Here is a 23,847-nt window from a genome sequence, read left to right as displayed (position 1 = left end):
GTCTCAGTGGGCTTCACAGTTTGTACAGAATATCAGTATGACAACACGACACCCTCTGTCCTTAGGCCCTCTGTCCTTAGACCCTCTGTCCTTAGGCCCTCTGTCCTTAGGCCCTCTGTCCTCTCACCCTCTGTCCTTAGACCCTCTGTCCTCAGACCCTCTGTCCTTAGGCCCTCTGTCCTTAGGCCCTCTGTCCTCTCACCCTCTGTCCTTAGACCATCTGTCCTCAGACCCTCTGTCCTTAGGCCCTCTGTCCTCTGACCCTCTGTCCTTAGACCCTCTGTCCTTAGGCCCTCTGTCCTCTGACCCTCTGTCCTTAGACCCTCTGTCCTTAGACCCTCTGTCCTCTCACCCTCTGTCCTTAGACCCTCTGTCCTTAGACCCTCTGTCCTCAGACCATCTGTCCTTAGACCCTCTGTCCTTAGGCCCTCTGTCCTCTGACCCTCTGTCCTTAGACCCTCTGTCCTTAGACCCTCTGTCCTCTCACCCTCTGTCCTTAGACCCTCTGTCCTTAGACCCTCTGTCCTCAGACCCTCTGTCCTTAGACCCTCTGTCCTCAGACCCTCTGTCCTTAGACCCTCTGTCCTTAGACCCTCTGTCCTCAGACCCTCTGTCCTTAGACCCTCTGTCCTTAGACCCTCAAATCATACAAGGAAACACTTCCAGAGAAACCCCACAGTTTAAAGGGGAACATGGGAGAAACCTCAGGGAGAGCAACAGAGGAGGGATCCCTCTCCCAGGACGGACAGACGTGCAATAGATGCCGTGTGTAAATGGAAGAGATAATACATTTCACAGCGTAGGTAGACCAAATGTTAGGAAAGACCAAATCTTTGGGAATGCATGATGTCTGTAATAAGAAGATGAATCCACGAGGATGTCCGCAGTCCTGTGTGAGCCATCAGGGAAGTAGTATGATGAGAGTGAGGCAGGACCAGTGATATATAATATAATGCACGGCAGGTCATATTAAATACACTCATTGTGCAGTTCTTTTAGCTTTAAAGGTTATTTGTTTACTTAAATGTGTTGTAAATACTTGTCTTTATAATCCTTTTTGAGTTCAAAATGGTGTCTTAAGAATACTTACACAGATTACTTTGGAGTTGATCCAAATCACGGGGCGGCTGCATGCATTATTTTTGTTTGTTAAAGTGGACCTATCATGCTATATTTGAATAATATAGTGTAGGACCATACCTATATAAGGCATATTTATACTTTTTATTTTTCAAAATACCAAACAGATCATGCATTTTAGCCATTCCTCATTTCGCTCAATTTAACACTGTCTTTGCATCATGGGCTGATTCTGTGAGAACAGCACCATCTACAGGCCTGGCATATGTACTACAGCGTCTCCAGCGCTTTCCAACGGCAATGTCCGTGGCTGTCTCCTCCTGATTGGTGGAGTTGGCCCAATAGCCGTAGCGCCACTTCTGTGACGTCATAGAAGTGTTCAAATCTGGATCAGTCTGTATCAGATCCGTTGCAGCCCCTTTTTAAGAGATTTGGGTATGGAGGGAAATAGAGAGGGTTGTGTTTTCTGACACTTGGTGAGTTCCCTGGAACACCGGGGACACATGTTCATGTAGAAAAGACGTACAAAGGTGCATTTTGCATGATAGTTCACCTTTAAAATAATCGGAAAATGTATGTAAACACTCATTATTTTTTATTTATGGTAACAGCCTCAGTGGACGTCTGCACTTTAAGTTTTCATTAAAACTTTTCCAATTAAAGCAGCGTTAAGGGGAATGTAGGTCATGTTTGTTTCCACACTCTCCCTCAGCTTGTGTTACCGCCCGGTCTTATCTTACAGCTTCCTGCTCATAATCAACACTTGGAGCTGTATTTATTGTTTGGACGTGATGTTATTAAGAGATGAAAGGCTGACTGAGGGTAAGTCTTCCTCAATGAGCCTGCCATTGGACCACAGCAACAGAACGGAGCTCCTGCAGGTTTCTGTTCACAGGCTGCTGTTAGCTGTTAGCTCCCTGCAGAGTAACACCAGCCTGCGGCTTCTGAAGCCTCCGCCTCAACAAACCAGTTTTAATTGTTTCCTGGAACCGATGTGAGGCCAGAGTAATAAAACCAGGAGACAATGGGCCCCTGACTCTGTTAATAGGAACTATACACGAAAATGATAGAGGTAAACTTTATTCTTATTCTGTTCCACATGGAGTTTTTCATTATATTTGAGTCTCTTTCTGGGCTTCTGCGATTATTAGTATTCGGCGTTTTGCATATACATTTGTATTTCTTTGCATCATTTGTACTTTTGAATCTTTTTTTATTCTTTGACATTACTTTGTGGTCGATTAGCGAATAACAAATCAAAGTCAAAAGGTTTACAAAACATAACCAAGTATTTTTGCTGCGTTTTTGTTGTGTTTTGCTTGAATTAATAACATTAATGTTAATAACTGGGATAGAAATCTGAATGTGTATAATGTGTAGTTCTGCACAATTATCAGATGCAGAATATGAGTGGTTTTTCCCAAAATGTAACATATATGGTAGAGTTGGATTTGAATCAGAAAACCTGAACATCCTGGACTTTGTTTTGGCTGTTTTTCAGGCATCCTGCTCGCTGTGACCTCCATCGGCCCGGCGCTCGGCTTCATCAGCGGCTCCTTCATGCTGCGCTTTTATGTCGACTTTGACAAGTTGACCGAAGGTGAGGAGCTCATACATTACTCCTGTTTTTTTAAACGGAGGGGACGACTTCCTGCATGCGGAAATCACTTATACGGAAGTAAATCAGAGAGAAGTTAAAGAAGACACATATCTGATAGAGTTTAAGCTAAAATAACACATGAATGCTGATTTAATGTGACGTCCAGTAGCTGTGAAAACATTCCTGCATATCTTTCTGTGAGTCAGAATTATAAACACAACTTGTTGTTATTATAAAAGAGGAGGATCGTTTAAAACCTCGTCAGACGCTTTGCCAAGGATTAACGAAGTCGGTAGTTGAATGGAAACAAGCTAATTAATGGGGAGCCTTTCTGCATATCACAAATTTGCATCGGGGTTTCTTCAATCTGTTGAGGTACCATATGTCCGTAGACACTTGCAGCGGATGAGGAAGAACTTCCCAAAAAAAAAAAAAATCCTCCGAGGCTTTTGTGGAGAGCTTTCTGAAGAGACCGAACAAACCCCCCACTTGAGTTTCAGAGAGTCAGCACTTCACAGCGTCTATGGGCCTGCTTTCACATCTGCTCGTATTTCGGGATGAGTTTCAGGACTTGACAGTTTGTTGAAGTTGAAGCTCCGGAGGTTTCACGCCTCTCTGGTTAACTGAGCTACAGTTTCTTTTGTGCGTTGTTCAAACAAAAACCTAGTTCCTAATCATGTGTGTACAAATATCCAGTCAGTGTGTCTTGGGCCTGTGTGCGTGTATGCATGCATGTGTAATGTGTATTTTTAGCGGGACGTGATTGTATGTGCAGAAAATGCTTTCATATTGGAAACTCTTTGTTGACTGTGTGTGTGTGTGCTTGTGTATATAGCTTTGTGAGGACCTGGATCGTGACCTGTAAAGTGAGGACATGCCTCTTCTTTATTCCTGCAAATGGTTTTTAAATAATAAATATTGACCTTATTAACTTACCTCAGTGTTATTTTAATGAAGATTTTTAAAGATTAGAGTAAATGTCCTTTTAATGCATGCTGTAGTAACGGTCCTCACAAGTATACAAGTATAAACATTTGTGTGTGATCATGCCTGTGTATCCATAAAGAGTTTTGAGATTATTTGTATAGCAGCTGGCCTTGGTTCTGTATTGTTGACGTGAGGTCATTTTATTGGCTCGGCAGAAGTCCAACTTGGCAAGAACTGAAAAATACTTTTCACTGTAACAAATACATTTGGCACGTTATTAAAAACAAACATCAATTATTTTGAAGTGTTCAAATGAACAGTTCAAATTCTGTTGTACTTTCTATTTCTAAGGCCAAAAGCAGTTTCACAAAAAAACGTCAAGTTTAAAGAGTCCTCTCCTGCTGATGTTCAGGTGTATATCAGTATGTGGTGTCGCTACTTTAAAGAGTCCCCTCCTGCTGATGTTCAGGTGTATATCAGTATGTGGTGTCGCTACTTTAAAGAGTCCCCTCCTGCTGATGTTCAGGTGTATATCAGTGTGTAGTGTCTCTACTTTAAAGAGTCCCCTCCTGCTGATGTTCAGGTGTATATCAGTATGTGGTGTCGCTACTTTAAAGAGTCCCCTCCTGCTGATGTTCAGGTGTATATCAGTGTGTAGTGTCTCTACTTTAAAGAGTCCTCTCCTGCTGATGTTCAGATGTATATCAGTATGTAGTGTCTCTACTTTAAAGAGTCCTCTCCAGCTGATGTTCAGGTGTATATCAGTATGTAGTGTCTCTACTTTAAAGAGTCCTCTCCTGCTGATGTTCAGGAGTATATCAGTATGTAGTGTCTCTACTTTAAAGATTCCCCTCCTGCTGATGTTCAGGTGTATATCAGTGTGTAGTGTCTCTACTTTAAAGAGTCCTCTCCTGCTGATGTGCAGGTGTATATCAGTATGTAGTGTCTCTACTTTAAAGAGTCCTCTCCTGCTGATGTTCAGGTGTATATCAGTATGTAGTGTCTCTACTTTAAAGAGTCCTCTCCTGCTGATGTTCAGGTGTATATCAGTGTGTAGTGTCTCTACTTTAAAGAGTCCTCTCCTGCTGATGTTCAGGTGTATATCAGTATGTAGTGTCTCTACTTTAAAGAGTCCTATCCTGCTGATGTTCAGGTGTATATCAGTATGTAGTGTCTCTGCTTTAAAGAGTCCTCTCCTGCTGATGTTCAGGTGTATATCAGTATGTAGTGTCTCTACTTTAAAGAGTCCTATCCTGCTGATGTTCAGGTGTATATCAGTATGTAGTGTCTCTGCTTTAAAGAGTCCTCTCCTGCTGATGTTCAGGTGTATATCAGTATGTAGTGTCTCTACTTTAAAGAGTCCTCTCCTGCTGATGTTCAGGTGTATATCAGTATGTAGTGTCTCTACTTTAAAGAGTCCTCTCCTGCTGATGTTCAGGTGTATATCAGTATGTAGTGTCTCTGCTTTAAAGAGTCCTCTCCTGCTGATGTGCAGGTGTATATCAGTATGTAGTGTCTCTACTTTAAAGAGTCCTCTCCTGCTGATGTTCAGGTGTATATCAGTATGTAGTGTCTCTACTTTAAAGAGTCCTCTCCTGCTGATGTTCAGGTGTATATCAGTATGTAGTGTCTCTACTTTAAAGAGTCCTCTCCTGCTGATGTTCAGGTGTATATCAGTATGTAGTGTCTCTACTTTAAAGAGTCCTCTCCTGCTGATGTTCAGGTGTATATCAGTATGTAGTGTCTCTACTTTAAAGAGTCCTCTCCTGCTGATGTTCAGGTGTATATCAGTATGTAGTGTCTCTACTTTAAAGAGTCCTCTCCTGCTGATGTTCAGGTGTATATCAGTATGTAGTGTCTCCATGCTCTAATGTTCAAAAAGCTCTTTATTGTTCTCTGTGCTGCAGCTCCTCTTTTCACCCTCTGTCTGAAACCAGAGCCCAGTCTGCTCTGATTGGTTAGCTGGCTGGCTCTGTTGTGATTGCTCAACCGCTCAGAGATGTCCAGAGTTATATTTATTGTATTGACATTGAGCATCAAACTCCACAAATGATGTTGTAATAGTACAAAGTGCTCCCAGCCACTCCTCAACAGGTCCAACAACACTGAGTCATCTGCAACTTTTATATTTCCTTCTTGCACAACACCTTTTCAAAATCGTTCAAAATGTTAAGCTGATGAGATCTGGTAATAAATGTAGTCTTTGGGCACATAGGGCTAATATTTGTTGTTATTATATTTTAAGAAACAACATCACAAGTTGATTTTATGCATGAAATGTGAAACATAAGTGAGAGTAATGAACGTGAGAAGGGAATCTCCTCCAGGTTGTGTTGTCATAACAACAGTTCAGTTTGTGTTTCACAACTGTGTCCTTTTCTTTTTGTTATCCAGAGCAGATCCAGTTGAACCATAAGGATCTTCGCTGGGTCGGCGCCTGGTGGCTCGGCTTCCTCGTGGCGTCCGGCCTCCTCTTCCTCGCCGCGCTGCCGTACCTCTTCTTCCCCCGAAGCATCCCCAAAGAGGTGAGACAGGGAAACTGTTAGAAACTCTCCCTGGTCCCCGGCTTGAGCTTGAATCTCAGGATCCATGTATCTGTGATCCTCTCCAGAAGGAGTCATCACATACAGAGCATCAACTAGTTCCTGAACAGTGTCCTTCACATGCTGATATCCAAGAGAGGGAGTTACTCAGTCACTAGATGGAGGAATAGAAAGCAGTATTCAATGTTTACTTCAGATTAGCTCCACCTCAGAAATGATCATGCTTGTCATATGTCTCTCTCCATAGAGGCTGAATCATCATGTTAATCACATAGCTATCATATGCCTCAAGCAGTCCTGATGCTCTTCTAGGTAATCACACATCCTGTCATGTTCACAGCTACAGTTGATACCTGTGTTAGCATGTTACTCTCATACTGGAAGAGGACATTCAGGATTTCCCAACTCAGATAGACACCAAAAGGTTATTTAAGTTTGTTTGATAAAAACAAAGAATACGTTTCAGAATAATAAAGTTTAATCAAAAACAATCAGGACAAACAGGATGCAAAATTTAAAAAGGGCTCATCTTAACAAGCTGCTACAGGAATGTCTCTGGCTCCATCCCCAAAAACAAAGTTAAAGGGTTCATCAGCTCATGCTCTATCAAACTCATGAGGTGAAGTATTGCTCAACATGTTCCCATCTAAAATAACGTGAGAGAAAACAGCCGACAGCAACGACACTTTCATTTTTAAACACAAAAACCTGATTTGAAGTTGTGCCCCCACATCTCTCTTTTAGACCCCGGGACCGGACACAGTAATGAGTTGGTACTGAAACCAGCCAAATACATTCAAGCTTGCTCCGTCCACCATACGATGCTCTCAGCTGCATAATGTTTTGTGATGATGATGATGATGAAGTTGTATGCTTGCATGTTGCAGAATAGGGCCCCTTTAAATGAATATGCAAACAAGTATTCCTACTCCCAGGAACCTAAAGTTGTCTGATTATCAACAGTTAGACTGTGGCTCTTTCCTTTAGGCAGATACAGAGAAACCTTTTTTATTGAATAGCTAAATCCTCTAAGTAATGTTTCTCCATTTTAAATCATATTAATGTAAACATATCTCTGGGTTCTGTACTGCAACCACCGGACTGGTATTATTAACAATCCAAAAATTCATCATGAGTTTCTAGATCTGACCTGAATTTCACAATTTACAGGAAAACCAAAATGTATTTCCTCCCAAATCTTCCAAACATGACCTCCTTTGCAAATGTTACTCCAGGTGATTCTTGGATTGCCTGCAGGCTGCTGCATGTTGTACAAACGTTCTCAGATCTATCAGATAACACACCTGTCACACTCGCTCTGCAGACAGAGGTCTGATCAGATAACAACCTGAGAATTCTTTAAATGTTTTTTCACATATCTATTCGTCTGCTTTTGTCCCAGAATGAGGTTAACTTCATTTTACAAAACAATCGCCACAGGTTGATAGGGTACAAAATGTAACGAACAGATATCACCATGAAACTTCACCAATTCATTGCTGACATCAACACAATCCTTTTTTATATTATACGTTTTCTGACATGTGTTTAAATATGCATATGAGGCGTTATGTAATGCTCACTTTTGGTGAGTTTAGGAGAAATCTGCCGACACAAACAGAAACAGATATTCAGGTTTTCATTCCACTGGTCTGAAAATAAGACGTTATAGGAGCTGAATCTGAAATCGAAAGCTCGGCCTCACTCTGCTGTTAGATAAAGCTCTGGACTTTGGCAGCGTTTGAACGCAGGGAGTCATATCAGATAATAAAATGTTGAGCAACCCGCTGGCATCACGCCTTCATTTTTTATTTTGCAGTTGAATGTTTTCTTTGTGTCGTGGCCAGCACTCCTCCACAAACTCAAACAGAATCATCTGCAGTGCTGAATACTTCGGACTAAAAACACCAAAGAACATCAGATAACTTCCATAAATCCATCATTTGGGTCGGAATGAGAAGAACATCTTTCATAATGGAGTCACTAAATATGTTATCTGTGCAACTTCAAGAACTCAGGTAGCACTACAATACATTTCAAGATCTTTCATTTCAGTTTCCAATTTACATTTTCCAAAATCCAGAGAGACAAAACACAATTACAAAGAATTCAAAAACACAAAAAGACCAAACAAACATGTAAAGACAAAGAAAACACAAAAATACAAAGAACAACCCGTTAGACAAAGATAAACAATGAAGAAACAGATCATTTGCTCAACGCTCTTATTTTGTTGAGGTCTTGGGGTCTGGTTTTTGGGGCTCGCTGATCCTACCTGACAGATGAGCCCTAACCTTTGTTTGATCGTAAATCATCTGATCGACTGAGAGGCTCGGCTCCTGGCTCTGTGTTTGATCAGAGGTTACAAATCCAGCCGTAAACAGAAGAGAAGCCTACACACACATTCTCGTTTGGACCACCATGTCAGGACCGCCGACCGACTGAGGTCCGACTCAAATTTAAGTTCTGAGCGTGTGAATGTTTATCAGAAAAGCTTTTAGGCAACCCAACAACTAATGAAGTACTTGTTTCATGAGTAAGATGCTTTTAGTGATTGGTTTCTTTGCGGACACACAACATTAGTGGAAACAAATATCGATATATAATAATTTTAGGAAGTGTATTTCTTATTTTTAATCTGAATTCAATTTCTTTTTTTACGGAAATGATTGAAGTATCCCTGATTGTTAACATTTAGAAAAATCCCATTGTCATTTAATTTGCAATATAAAGTGTACATTTTTGTCTTTCTATAAAACACAAGTAGCATTAAAAGTAGAATTTAAACTAGGGTTACTTTTCAGAACAGAATTTTGACACAAATATTAATTTATAATATTTGTAGGAAAGGGACATCTTTTGGTGGTTTTTTATGCATTAAAATAAATGTGTTGTCTATGTATTGACAGACCCTCCCCTGTAAACAATTGAGTAAACCACATAACATATAGTATGTCGTTTTTAATATTCAGTCCTCTACAGTGGCAGTATTAACAAAACTAGCATTCTGAAAACTAACATGTTGTAGTATGTGAGCCTTTAAGCCATTTACTAAATACATGCCTGTTTCATGAGTAACCTGCTTTCACCAAAGAAACTATGATGTACGTCTGGGTACGCAGAGTTCATAACACAGACCACATTCTGCAGCATGCACATTTATCTGAAGTGTCATTTAGAGCTGTTAATGTAAACCTTCAGCTGCACACTCAGGGGTTTTTAGACCTGATGGGAAATAACGAGACGTTCTGCTTACATATTTGTGCAGGACGAGGACGAGGAAGTGGAGTCGGCGCCGGACTGCAAGCAGCAGCTTCAGCAGACTGACTCGGAAACATCTCTCCTCCAGTTCCTCAAAAGTAAGACTCTTATTTCCCTTCTGCTTCCTGTCTGCAGCGGAGGCAACTGCAGGGCATCGAGCAGAGGTCACTGTGTGGCTCTGTTGGAGGAGGACTTCAGTTTCTCATTGCCATATCTACACTGTGGCTGCAGAGCACTAGTGATAAAGGCTTGAAACCTGAAACTACTGGGAACAGAAAATGGGTTAATGTGTGCATATGTACAAATGTGTCTGTTGATTCTGTATATATATGTATATCCATATTTGTATACATATTTGTATTTTGTATTCCTCGGGATTGTGGGAAACGGTATTTTGATCTCTCTGTCTGTACACTGTTACGCCCAGATCTAGGGGAAGCATGAAATGTGCACTCTCTCTTTTTCTGACGTAAAAACACGAGAAAACGAGAATCAACCAAAAGGAAAAGGGTTTCAAACTTTCACGTAGACTTATGGCGTGTCCAACAAGGACAGATTAAAGTTATGTCTAGCCTTTCAAGTTTTACAAAATATTCAAGGACAGAAGTACAAAAGGACAGATACAAATACGCAACAGTTGGGAGTAGGAGAAGCTGAGTCAGAGAGAGGGCAGAGTGACGGCATGGCTGCAGCTTAAATGCTCCCCTCTTCTTCAGGTGGACAAATCAGCCTGTTGAAGGTAGCTAATCAGCTAACGGGCACACACACACACACACACACACACACACACACACACACACACACACACACACACACACATACACACACACACACACACACACACACACACACACACACACACACACAGGAGGAGGGAAACATCTCTACACACAATACACATAACGACCAGGGTCGCAACAATACTGAAAGATTGTCAATAAAGTTGGCTTTGACTTTTATGGCTAAACCTCTCTATCATCATCATCATCATCACCATCTTCCTCCCTCCCTCTTTTCCTCAGGTTTCCCTCGTATCGCCCTGCGGACACTGCGCAGCCCCATCTACCTGCTGGTGGTTCTGGCTCAGGTGAACCTGGCGGCGCTGCTGGCCGGCCTCGCCACCTTCATGTCCAAATTCATCGAGAGACAGTTCACTCAGACCGTCTCCTTCTCCGTCATGATGATAGGTGAGAGAGCACACTGGTCTGCAGGCAGAGGTGGGAAGTAGTGGAGTACAAATACTTTGTTACTGTACTGAAGTACATTTTTCAAGTATCAGTACTTTACTCCACTACTTATTTTTCTGATTACTTTTTACTTTGACTTCTTACATGTTGAACACAAATACCTGTACTTTCTACTTCTTACATGTTGAACTCAAATACCTGTACTTTCTACTTCTTACATGTTGAACTCAAATACCTGTACTTTCTACTTCTTACATGTTGAACACAAATACCTGTACTTTCTACTTCTCACATGTTGAACTCAAATACCTGTACTTTCTACTTCTTACATGTTGAACACAAATACCTGTACTTTCTACTTCTTACATGTTGAAAACAAATACCTGTACTTTCTACTTCTCACATGTTGAACTCAAATACCTGTACTTTCTACTTCTTACATGTTGAACACAAATACCTGTACTTTCTACTTCTTACATGTTGAACTCAAATACCTGTACTTTCTACTTCTTACATTTTGAACACTAATACCTGTACTTTCTACTTCTTACATGTTGAACTCAAATACCTGTACTTTCTACTTCTTACATGTTGAACTCAAATACCTGTACTTTCTACTTCTTACATTTTGAACACTAATACCTGTACTTTCTACTTCTTACATGTTGAACTCAAATACCTGTACTTTCTACTTCTTACATGTTGAACTCAAATACCTGTACTTTCTACTTCTTACATGTTGAACTCAAATACCTGTACTTTCTACTTCTTACATGTTGAACTCAAATACCTGTACTTTCTACTTCTCACATTTTGAACTCAAATACCTGTACTTTCTACTTCTTACATGTTGAACACAAATACCTGTACTTTCTACTTCTTACATGTTGAACTCAAATACCTGTACTTTCTACTTCTTACATGTTGAACTCAAATACCTGTACTTTCTACTTCTTACATGTTGAACTCAAATACCTGTACTTTCTACTTCTTACATGTTGAACACAAATACCTGTACTTTCTACTTCTCACATGTTGAACTCAAATACCTGTACTTTCTACTTCTTACATGTTGAACTCAAACACCTGTACTTTCTACTTCTTACATGTTGAACTCAAATACCTGTACTTTCTACTTCTTACATGTTGAACACAAATACCTGTACTTTCTACTTCTCACATGTTGAACTCAAATACCTGTACTTTCTACTTCTTACATGTTGAACACAAATACCTGTACTTTCTACTTCTTACATGTTGAACCCAAATACCTGTACTTTCTACTTCTTACATGTTGAACTCAAATACCTGTACTTTCTACTTCTTACATGTTGAACACAAATACCTGTACTTTCTACTTCTTACATGTTGAACTCAAATACCTGTACTTTCTACTTCTTACATGTTGAACCCAAATACCTGTACTTTCTACTTCTTTCATGTTGAACACAAATACCTGTACTTTCTACTTCTTACATGTTGAACCCAAATACCTGTACTTTCTACTTCTCTCATTTTCCAAACAGGCTGGTTCCTTTAGTCTGAATGTGTGTTTGGTGGCGTGATCATTATTATTTAGAGTCATTGCGTGCCTATTGATTTGAACACGATCCGTGTATCCATCATTTCCTGGTCTTCTCTAAAGAAGAGGGACCAATGGAAACGTTGTCATGTTGCCGTTGGTCACCATGGAAACATTCATTAGCTAACAAAGACATTATTGTTCTATTAATATAAAGGGAGGTCAGGTACTCTTTAAAACAGCTGCTAGTTATGGGTACTTTTTACTGAAGTACATTTCAAAGCCTCTTTACTTTGACTTGAGGAAAGAAGTTTAGTCAGTACTTCTACTTTTTAAACACAAGTATCTGTACTTCTACTTGAGTAAAGGATGTGTGTACTTGTTCCCTCTCTGTCTGCAGTCATCACACCAGTAAGAGCCACAAGTATTACATTTCAGAGAAAGTTATTTAGTTTGTATGACGTCGGGAACCTTGAGGGGTGAAATTACCTCCTAAATTAGTTTCATAACAGTAGTGTAATTAGTTCCTGGTCAGAAGTGAAACTGGTTTCCTTACGCAGAAAGTAACTTACCTCTTACCTAGTTCCCTGTCCGTGATAAAATAAGCCCCTTGTCAAAAGTGGAATGAGTTCCCTGTCGGAAGTGAAACTGGTTTCCTTACAAAATTATAATTACCATCCCGTTAAATGAGTTACCTATCAGTGGGGAGATAAGCTCCCTGTCTCTAGTCCAATGTGTTCCCTTACAATGGTGAAATGAGTGGCTTGTACTACTACTACTATTTGGAGCATTGTAAAAACAGCCACCATTAAAGTTATATCCAGTCAACTGAAATATGGAATTTGTGTTTTCTGGATTCCATCAGGAGGAGTTTGCATCCCGCTGGCGGTGCTGGGGACCGTGCTCGGCGGCGTCCTGATGCGGAGGCTGAGCCTCTCGGTGGGCGGAGCCAGTAAACTCTGCACCGCGGCCATCTTCCTCTGCATCCTGTCCTCCGCACCGCTGCTCTTCATTGGCTGCTCAACTCAGAATGTCGCCGAGGTCTTTCCTCAAGGGTAGCTGCTTATTTTACCAACTAAATGGACCTACTGTACGTCTCAACCTAAATAAAACATACTTACCACCAACAGACCATTTTAAAGCTGAAAGGGGACAAATGTAACATCTGAAAGGGAATTCAGAATTCAGAACTATTTTCACTACTAACGGGGAACTTATTCATTTACAGAAAATGAACTTATTTCCTAACTGACAGGGAATTGCAGTGCCCTAAAGGGAACTATTCCTCAGTTACAGGGATCTAATTGTCTCACTCTCAAGAAATAGTTTTCACTATTGAATTGAAACAAATTGCTGTTGTCAGAAAAGTAATTCCACCTCCAATAGGTAACCAATTCCACTTTCCACTTATGACAGGGAACTAATTACCCCATTCATAGCAGACTTAATTCACTATTGATAGGGAACTAATTCCAGCACTGAAAGGAAACTAATATCACGTTTTGCAAGAAACTAATTTAATAATTGTAATTCACTGCTAACAAAGAAATAAATACATTATTGACAGGGAACTAGTTTATTAATACTGTGTGTGTGTGTGTGTGTGTGTGTGTGTGTGTGTGTGTGTGTGTGTGTGTGTGTGTGTGTGTGTGTGTGTGTGTGTGTGTGTGTGTGTGTGTGTGTGTGTGTGTGTGTGTGTGTGTGTGTGTGTGTGTGTGTGTGTGTGTGTGTGTGTGTGTGTGTGTGTGTGTGTGTGTGCAGCAGTTCTGTGTTGTCGTGCAGCGCCGGCTGTAGGTGTCCGGCGGAGGCCTTTAACCCGGTCTGCGGTTCTGACGGCGTTGAGTTCAGGTCCCCCTGCCACGCCGGCTGCAGCAACGTACAGATTGACGCCAGCAACAAACCCACCGTAAGAACTACTATATTAACTTTGGGACCAACACAGCATTAACAATAATAACTGTGTGTGAATCAATCGTACTCGGTTGGAAATGCCTTCTTAACCCAGAGGAGCCCACGGTGTCACAGATAGATTACATTTAAATGTTCTGGAAGGTTCCTCATACAGCTTCATTTTATCTCCTGAAGTCCCTGAGTGACACACCCTGAACAGTCTGGTGGGTCATGGGGTTACATTTCAAAAGCTTGTTTTCTGTGGCTAAAGGTACGATTCAAGCCGTTAAAGATTTATAATGCTTACATAACACGTCCTTTGTTACATTTAACCTGTTTTGAAGAACAATCTTGTCCATATTGATATGAAACAAATGATATAAAGATCGCTGTGACATTAACCTTAACATTTCTCAGTAAACCTAGAGTGACATATATGTCACAATTAGAGATATGATTATGATCTGCTCTGCTCTAGCTGATTCAATGATAGTTAGTTAATATATTCTATACTTATCAGTTCAGAGAATGTTAAAACTAATTTAAACCAAAGCATCATCCTCATTAATTAAGTTATGAATAAGAATTACTTTACCTTTAACTCCCAATGTGAAGTATATGTCACTTTTCAAATATTTGACACTAGGGGGGGTTACTTGTCAGGAATGTGATCTACGTGGTCTGGTTTAGTCTAAATGATGTATAATTTCCCCAAAAGTATAAATGGGTCGGGGTTCTAATGGGCTAAGGAAACAAACTATAATCTGTTCTTTACCTCTTTCACTTTTACAGCCCATTTGGTTTCAGTTTAAATTCAAACATACTCCAATTCCCTGGATATCCATTTTTCTGTAGAAAGGGTCTTGAGTGGGAACCGACTGCATTATTAATCAAAGTGAAACAATAATGGAAGCCAAATAAAATATCTCAGTGTAACCACAAGTTAGTGGAAGGACTGAAAGCAGCTGGAAGCTGTGGCAAAGTTCACAGGAAACACAGAGAGAAAGATATTCAGCTTTACTCATAAACAAAAACATCAAATGGCCCAATGGTAAAACCAGAGTTCACTTTGCTGGCCCTTAAATCCTTGAGATTCCCCTCGGGACGAAAGAAACACTACGAGAACATCCACTTTCCAGATCAGAGAACTGTGTTGAACTGGATCATAAAAGTTTCCACCGTTATAAAACCAGACAACATTTAACATTAACATACTATTTATATTTAGTTGCATACATTTGACCTTAAAGGTGACTCTAAATATATCCAGAATAATCTTTGCAAAGGTTGGATAAAGAGATCCTTTTTAAGTTTCCATACAAATGATAAATAATGGAAAAGCCTAAAGTCTGCTAACCCGAAAGTGAAACAGTTTCATTTCGTTGGCGTTCAATGTTGGCAATAATTCTACATTTTTAGGGCAAGAAAATGAAAGTGAAATTTAGACTTAAAGTGATATTCCAGATGTGCAGGAAGTGATATAATATCCAGATGCTGTTCTAAAACCTCTCAGAGTAAACAGTAGGAGTAAACTTTACGGATTAAAGGATACGGATCTGGTTTTAGAGATAGTTACTCTGATTGTAACGTACACTCTCTGGTTTTACTTTCACCCTCTCCTCCATCATGTTCCTTTGAGACTTTCCAGGGAACATTAAACACTCTTAGAGGGGGGCTGAGTAAATAGAGAGGAATGAAGGAAAGCAGACACATCCGAGAAATGATTGATCACCACCCCTCTCCCAGCAGCTGTGACGAAATGCAGCGATACAGAAGGCGGTCACGACTTCCAAAACATCCACGCTTATCTAAAGGAAGGCTCTTTTGATTTATTTAAGATAGAAAGAAACACAAAATACTTCCTCATGGGACAGATTTTTACTTCACAACCAATCCCTCTCAGGGAACTCATTGAATAGATTACAGGGGAATCATTACATTATGAATAAATATAACGCTAACAGGGAACTGATTTCAATATTTACAGAGAAGCAATTTAAGCACTGTAAGGTGACTCGTTTTAGAAGTTTAGGGAACTAATGTAAATACTAACGAGGAACTTATTTTGGATTTTGAAAGCGAACTCATTTCACTATTGACATGGATCATGCAACCCCACTGACAGGGAACACATTTGACAGGTTACTTTACAAATGTAAGGGAACTAATTTCCCTATCGACGTGGAACTACTTTTGGCAATATAAGGTTACTTAATACAATTTGACACGGAAATAATTTCACCATTCATATGGAACTCATTTAACTAGTGACAGGGAACTAATTATACTCATGAAAAAAACGATTCAAAATAATGTTGACTACTCTCCCCATTAACAGGGAAATATGTTTGCCTTTGTTAGGGAACTCATTTCGTTATTGAAAAGGATTCATTTCATTACTTTTTAGGAATCTCAGGGAACTAATTTCAATATTTAACGAGAAGCAATTTAAGCACTGTAAGTTGACTCATTTGACAAGTTTAGGGAACTCATGTAAATACTAACGAGGAACTTATTTTGGATTTTGAAAGGGAACTCATTTCACTATTGACAGGGATCATGTAACCCCACTGACAGGAACACATTTGACAGGTTACTTTACAAATGTAAGGGAACTACTTTCTCCATTGATTGGGAACTACTTTTGGCAATATAAGGTTACTTCATACAATTTTGACAGGAAAATAATTTCACCATTCATATGGAACTCATTTAACTAGTGACATGGAACTAATTATACTCATGAATACTGTTGAACTACTTCCCCCAGTAATAGGGAACTATATTTACCTTTGTTAGGGAACTAATTTCATTATTGAAAAGCATTCATTTCATAACGTTTTAGGGATCTCAGGAAACTCATTTCAGTATTTATCTGGAATAAATTTCACCACTGTCAGGGAACTAATTTCAATATTTACAGAGAAGCAATTTAAGCACTGTAAGGTGACTCGTTTTAGAAGTTTAGGGAACTAATGTAAATACTGACAGGGAACTTATTTTGGATTTTGAAAGCGAACTCATTTCACTATTGACAGGGATCATGCAACCCCACTGACAGGGAACACATTTGACAGGGATGTTATTTTACAAATGTAAGGGAACTAATTTCCCTATCGACGTGGAAGTACTTTTGGCAATATAAGGTTACTTAATACAATTTGACACGAAAATAATTTCACCATTCATATGGAACTCATTCAACTAGTGACAGGGAACTAATTATACTAATGAAAAAAACGATTCAAAATAATGTTGACTACTCTCCCCATTAACAGGGAACTATGTTTGCCTTTGTTAGGGAACTCATTTCGTTATTGAAAAGGATTCATTTCATTACTTTTTAGGAATCTCAGGGAACTAATTTCAATATTTAACGAGAAGCAATTTAAGCACTGTAAGGTGACTCATTTGACAAGTTTAGGGAACTCATGTAAATACTAACGAGGAACTTATTTTGGATTTTGAAAGGGAACTCATTTCACTATTGACATGGATCATGCAACCCCACTGACAGGAACACATTTGACAGGTTACTTTACAAATGTAAGGGAACTACTTTCTCCATTGATTGGGAACTACTTTTGGCAATATAAGGTTACTTCATACAATTTTGACAGGAAAATAATTTCACCATTCATATGGAACCCTTTTAACTAGTGACATGGAACTAATTATACTCATGAATAATGTTGAACTACTTCCCCCAGTAATAGGGAACTATATTTACCTTTGTTAGGGAACTAATTTCATTATTGAAAAGCATTCTGTTCATAACGTTTTAGGGATCTCAGGGAACTAATTTCAGTATTTATCTGGAATGAATTTCACCACTGTCAGGGAACTAATTTCAATATTTACAGAGAAGCAATTTAAGCACTGTAAGGTGACTCGTTTTAGAAGTTTAGGGAACTAATGTAAATACTAACAGGGAACTTATTTGGGATTTTGAAAGGGAACTCATTTCACTATTGACATGGATCATGTAACCCCACTGACAGGAACACATTTGACAGGGATGTTATTTTTACAAATGTAAGGGAACTACTTTCTCCATTGATTGGGAACTACTTTTGGCAATATAAGGTTACTTAATACAATTTTGACAGGAAAATAATTTCACCATTCATATGGAACTCATTTAACTAGTGACATGGAACTAATTATACTCATGAATAATGTTAAACTACTTCCCCCAGTAATAGGGAACTATATTTACCTTTGTTAGGGAACTAATTTCATTATTGAAAAGCATTCATTTCATAACGTTTTAGGGATCTCAGGGAACTAATTTCTTAATTCAATGTTGACTGTCTGTAATGACCCCCACAGCCTGTAGGGGGCGCTGTCTCACCCCGGTTATCAGAATCAGAATCAGAAACAGGTTTATTATCAGGTTTGTTGACATGTACGAGGAATTTGACTCGATGTCATCGTGCATACATACAAGTAAAACAAACATTTTAAAACACAGATAGAGAACTAATTTAATTATTGTAAGGGATTCATTTCTTTATTTTTTAAAGGATCTCAGGGAACTCATTTCAGTATTTACCTGGAATTAATTTCTCCACTTTCAGGGAACTAAATCAATATTTATCTGGGAACTAATGTCACCACTGTCACAGAACTAATCGTGCACTTTTAAATATCCTAACCTCTCCAGAGGACAGATGACCCCATGACCTGTCTTTGTTATTTATTTATTGTGTCTGTAATGACTCCCACAGCCTGTAAGGGGCGCTGTCTCACCCCGGTTATATGTGTCTGTAGAACTACACTGAGTGTGGGTGTGTCGGGGGTCTCCGCGTCGCCTCTCCGGGGACTTGTGGCAGTGGATGCTCAAACCTCCTGCTCCCCTTCGTGGCTCTGCTGGGCGTCACCAGCTTCATCGCCTCCTTCTCCCAGACGCCCTCCGTCATGATGATCCTCAGGTAGGAAAGCGCGAGGGTCAAAATGTCAAAATGTGATCTGAATTGTTACGTCACAAATGCACCTGGGCTATCATCCTGCAGGAGCATACAAAGACATCATCAGTACATCTACATCTGGTTACTACAACCATTTATCAACACACAGTTAGAAATACATACGTTTTTAGACTGTAAGTGTTAATATGCACATTGACATTGCATTTCATCTCGATGCACTGTCATCAATACTACCTCTGCTTTTACCACTCTTATTTATTTATGTGTGTCTATGTTTTACTGCAGTGAGAGTTGCCAAAGACATTTCATTGTACTTTGTATGATGACAATAAGATATATTCTATTCTATTTAAGAAAACAGAGTGCAGCAAATGAGTTAAAATATTGAGGGAACTTAAAGAACTTTCAAAATCAAATGTTCACAGCTTTGTTGTATGTATATAACATATGTAATATAAAGTACTGGGGAAGTATGCCTATTCCCTATGAAGCTGATTTTAACAAATCGTGCTAGATATTTTTCGAGGCAGTCGAGTCCCTTTATTGAAAACACAATCATCATGAGTTTTGCATTGTAAACAAAACCTGAAAACTTTCCTTCACCCAAATTACAAAATGTATTCTCTTTGTAAATAGGTTTTAATCTACCAACCTCAACATCCAGAGAGCAACAGCAGCTAATAATTATCGTTGGTTAAAAAAAAAGCAGAAATGTGAAACTAAATAGCGTCTGATATGCACATATGACTCTCAATGATATTAAACATTACAAAACTCATGTCATTTGAGGATATCTAAAACAAAAGAGCTGCTCACAGCTGCAAAGCATTCAGAAACATTCCACACGGAGGTCCAACAGCAGCTGGAACCATTTGAGAAAACAGAACAAGTTTTTTGGATTATATGGAAATGATTAGAGGGTCAGAAAGGGGGGGAGGGGGGGGGGGTTGTTGTTTAAAAGCAGAGACTTTTATTTTTCCTAAGCTGCTGCCTCACCTGTTCCTCATCAGAGGATCAGGCACTGATGGACAGAACAGCTGCCAGGATCCGACGCTTCAGAAAAAACCAAAGTGGAACTCTGAGCCTCACGGTTTACCTTCCAGGACCATTCAGAGAGTTAGAAAAGAAAGAGTAGACGGTCAGGCTGAAAGGAAAAGACTCTAAAAACAAGAGTTGACAGCAGCAGGAGATGAGCTGAGATCCCATCAACAGAAAATGAACCAATGGCTCTGATATTTAAATCCAAAGAGAGACACAAAACAGCTGCTAACGAACACAACGAATACAAAGTCACACGAAAACCAAAAGAAGCAAGTTCTGTTTTCTCCAAGGTTTGCAGTTGCTGTTGGACCTCCACATGGAATTTATTTGAATGATTTGGTAAACCTTGAGGCTCATCGTTCCAGTTTTGGTTTATCTGAATGATCAAACTGGTTTCAGCAGGTTCCAGTTTACCTTTCAGGACAATTCAGAGTCCGTTAATATAGAGTTTAGACGAAGGGAAAATGACTCGAGTTGACAGAACAACACGTTCTCACTCCCAACCCGTCACATGTTGACGGACGATCAGGGCCCCTCCCTGTCACGCTATTACGGACAGGGTACCCCTTGGAAGTCAGTTTTCAACGGGCAGGGCGTCCCATTGACCTTCATAGACCTCCCATAGCGTTGATAGTAGACGCCATGAGGACGCTCCCCGGCGGTCGGTTGTTATTGTCAGTAATGACCTCCTGTGTTTCTGCAGGACGGTGCCTGCGGAGGACAAGTCGTTCGCTGTGGGGGTGCAGTACATGCTGTTCAGAGTGCTCGGTGAGTAATGACTTCCTCTGCACTTTGAGCAAGGCACACACCAGGTCTGAGGTCAAACTCTGAGACCTTCATTCACTGACCTCAGACCTGTCAATACAGCAGCGTATGCATTTCAAACATTTTCGTAATGAGAGGGAAGTCTTTTTATTAATGCTAATAAAAAACGATTTCAGCTCCAAGATATTTAGGAGAAATGCTTATTTGTTTAGATTTCTGAACATATGGACATAGTTTGAACCGTCTATAAGGAAAGAAATAACCCTTAATTATAGACTTTAAAAATATAGAGCTCACTAAATATTTTAAACTAGTATAACAGTTAGCTTCTCATGTTTGATGTTTTGCTATGGTAAATAATTTGTGTGATATCTCCTGTATAGATAGATGTTAATACATATATAACTTTTATGATGTGTGTGTGTGTGTGTGTGTGTGTGTGTGTGTGTGTGTGTGTGTGTGTGTGTGTGTGTGTGTGTGTGTGTGTGTGTGTGTGTGTGTGTGTGTGTGTGTGTGTGTGTGTGTGTGTGTGTGTGTGTGTGTGTGTGTGTGTGTGTGTGTGTGTGTGTGTGTGTGTGTGTGTGTGTGTGTGTGTGTGTGTGTGTTTGCAGCGTTCATGCCCGGCCCGGTGTTGTACGGCAGCGTCATTGACAGTACCTGCATCCTGTGGGGCAGGAAGTGCGACAAGAAGACTTCCTGTCAGTACTACGACCTGGACCGCTTCAGGCAGAGGTCAGAAACATTTCTATTATATTTTTCTATATTTAAATTAAATTGTAATTTTAATTTTTTTTTTTTTTTTTTTTTGTATAGGCCTACAAATATTTTAATTTAAAAAATGTTTACATTTATATTTCTTTAAATATTTTTCATTTTTTATAATTTAATTTTTTTTTTATTTTGTGAAGCCGTGATATGACAGGTGAGACGTGGGTGTATTAGTACTTAGTGAGTGTGTACTTCTGATAAACAGACCAACAAACTAAAAACACGACCTCCTTGGCAGAATAAAGACCTTCTGGTTCTGGCAGATTCTTGAGGTTCTGACCCTGGGAACTCTTGACTTCAGTCTGGAGCCGTGATTCAGATATCCTAATGTAACAGGGGTTTTCCCTTGGGTCCATGCAGCATACTTCCACCAAGTTTCATGAAAAATTGTGCAACAGTTTGTGTTTGATCCTGGTGACGAACCCTATAAAACAAACCTCCTCAGAGGAAGCGTTTACTCAGCAGCTCGGCCTGGCTGATTCTTGAGGTTTCGCACCGTCTAGAAATCATGACGTTAGGCTGGAGTCCTGATTCAGATCAGCTAAAAATGTAAATAGGTTCTTCCTTAGTCACACTGCCACCAAGTTTGATTAAAATATGTCCAGTAGTTTTTCAATAATCTGGCTTTTTAAAACCAAAGTTTTTTTATGTTTTTACATCGTGTTTGAGAGTTTTTCAGTCCGGCTACAAGTATGGTTTTATTGTCTCGTGCTTTTACATTTGTTTTGTCTAAAAGTATTTATGCTGCTTGTTGCTATTTATTTATTGGTGTGTGTGTGTGTGTGTGTGTGTGTGTGTGTGTGTGTGTGTGTGTGTGTGTGTGTGTGTGTGTGTGTGTGTGTGTGTGTGTGTGTGTGTGTGTGTGTGTGTGTGTGTGTGTGTGTGTGTGTGTGTGTGTGTGTGTGTGTGTGTGTGTGTGTGTGTGTGTGTGTGTGTGTGTGTGTGTGTGTGTGTGTGTGTGTGTGTGTGTGTGTGTGTAGGTTTCTGGGTCTGCAGGTGGTGTTTGTGTGCGGCGCGCTGCTCTGCTTCCTGCTGACCATCGTGGTCCTGCGCCGGAGGGCCGGGCAGATGGAGGGTAAAGGAGTGAGGGGAGGGTATGCGATGGTGAGCGCTTCGTCTAAAGAGAAGGAGCTGGAGGGCATCAAAACCTGAAGACACACAGCGAGAGGAAATAAAGACGCCCAACGAAGCAGAACAAGAGTTCAAAGAGAATGCTAACGTGGAAGCTGCTACGCTAACTAAACTGCAGTTCATGTAAAGGATCTGTCGGCCTGTATAATCAGACTCTCGTGTTGTATTGCTTCACTAACGCTCACACTCCAGTGGATGTACATAAGCTGATCAATGTATTGGGACAAAGACGATGTATTAACCACTCCCGCTCGTTGTCCTCACGGATATAATCTCTTTATATTCGCTTTTCTGGGTTTTCAAGTTCAGATTTGAGTTTATTTTAACTTCTCCAAGACTCAAGTTACTTCAGTCGGGCTCTTGGTGTTGAGGCGGTTGCACCAAACTTTTCTAAGCCACCATAAAGAAAGCAGCGGATCTCCTTCCTTTCTTCTTGTTCTGTGCATGGTCCGGCGCTCTCACTGGAGGCTCGGTCATTCAGCCAGAGCCTCAAATGTCCTGCGTCTCAGTGGTGGATGCTAACCGCTGTTATAGCATCACTGTGAAGCTAGCCGTGCTAACCCTGCAGAGTGGATCTCCATCTGGAGCACTTACACAATGACTTGCTTCTGAAAGCTCCAAAAAAGATGCCGCATATTTTTATAAACAGATTTCTGTAAATATTTTTTTGTTTGTATACGAAATGAAACGTCTTAAGGGTATTTCTTTCTACATGGCTGGTGTGCAGGCGACTCGGTTCAGAAAGCTATCTTGTTTACACAAAATGAGTGGGATAAACATTAACCCTCTGTCTGTGAAAGAAAACACATGTGGAAGCACTCTTACTGTCCTGGACGGGGAACTGGTTAGAAATGATATTGATGTGATTCTTCAACTGTCCTTACTTTAGTCAAAAACTTTTATTTTTTTATTTTTTTCATTGGACATTGAAGCATGCATAGATTTTTGTTTAATCATTTTATAAATATATAATAACTGCTGATTTCTCAGAGTGTATGGTGATCGTTGAAGAGTCAAGTTTTTTATTGACATGTCTGGTTTTAATCTGCTCCACTTCTAAACTCTGAAATTCACTTTCAAAGCTATTTTTTGTATTAATCTAAAACTGTGAAACATGTTGTCTGAGGGATTTTTAATAAACTTAAAAAATGGATGTCTTCAATTTCACATTTGTGTCACTCTGAGGACCCCAGCTCTATGT

The 23,847-nt window shown here is 39.9% G+C and overlaps 2 protein-coding genes across 2 annotated transcripts in view; both read left to right on the top strand.

The window, feature by feature from the left end:
• The window catches only part of slco2b1 (solute carrier organic anion transporter family, member 2B1), a 27,826-nt gene extending 4,027 nt beyond the window's left edge, over window positions 1-23,799 (top strand). Inside the window, exons 5-14 of the mRNA XM_079651142.1 lie at window positions 2,582-2,680; window positions 6,002-6,132; window positions 9,419-9,509; window positions 10,434-10,598; window positions 12,986-13,175; window positions 13,882-14,026; window positions 18,784-18,944; window positions 20,686-20,750; window positions 21,359-21,479; window positions 22,496-23,799. Coding sequence (XP_079507268.1) covers window positions 2,582-2,680; window positions 6,002-6,132; window positions 9,419-9,509; window positions 10,434-10,598; window positions 12,986-13,175; window positions 13,882-14,026; window positions 18,784-18,944; window positions 20,686-20,750; window positions 21,359-21,479; window positions 22,496-22,667 — 1,340 coding nt within the window. The 3' untranslated portion in view covers window positions 22,668-23,799. The remainder of the gene's footprint in view (window positions 1-2,581; window positions 2,681-6,001; window positions 6,133-9,418; window positions 9,510-10,433; window positions 10,599-12,985; window positions 13,176-13,881; window positions 14,027-18,783; window positions 18,945-20,685; window positions 20,751-21,358; window positions 21,480-22,495) is intronic.
• The window catches only part of slc13a5a (solute carrier family 13 member 5a), a 110,661-nt gene that overhangs the window by 33,380 nt on the left and 53,434 nt on the right, over window positions 1-23,847 (top strand). The window lies entirely within an intron of this gene.

This window comes from Notothenia rossii (assembly GCF_949606895.1).
Source record: "Notothenia rossii genome assembly, chromosome: 9".
Classification (NCBI taxonomy): domain Eukaryota; kingdom Metazoa; phylum Chordata; class Actinopteri; order Perciformes; family Nototheniidae; genus Notothenia; species Notothenia rossii.
This window is presented reverse-complemented; position numbering and strand designations above follow the sequence as displayed.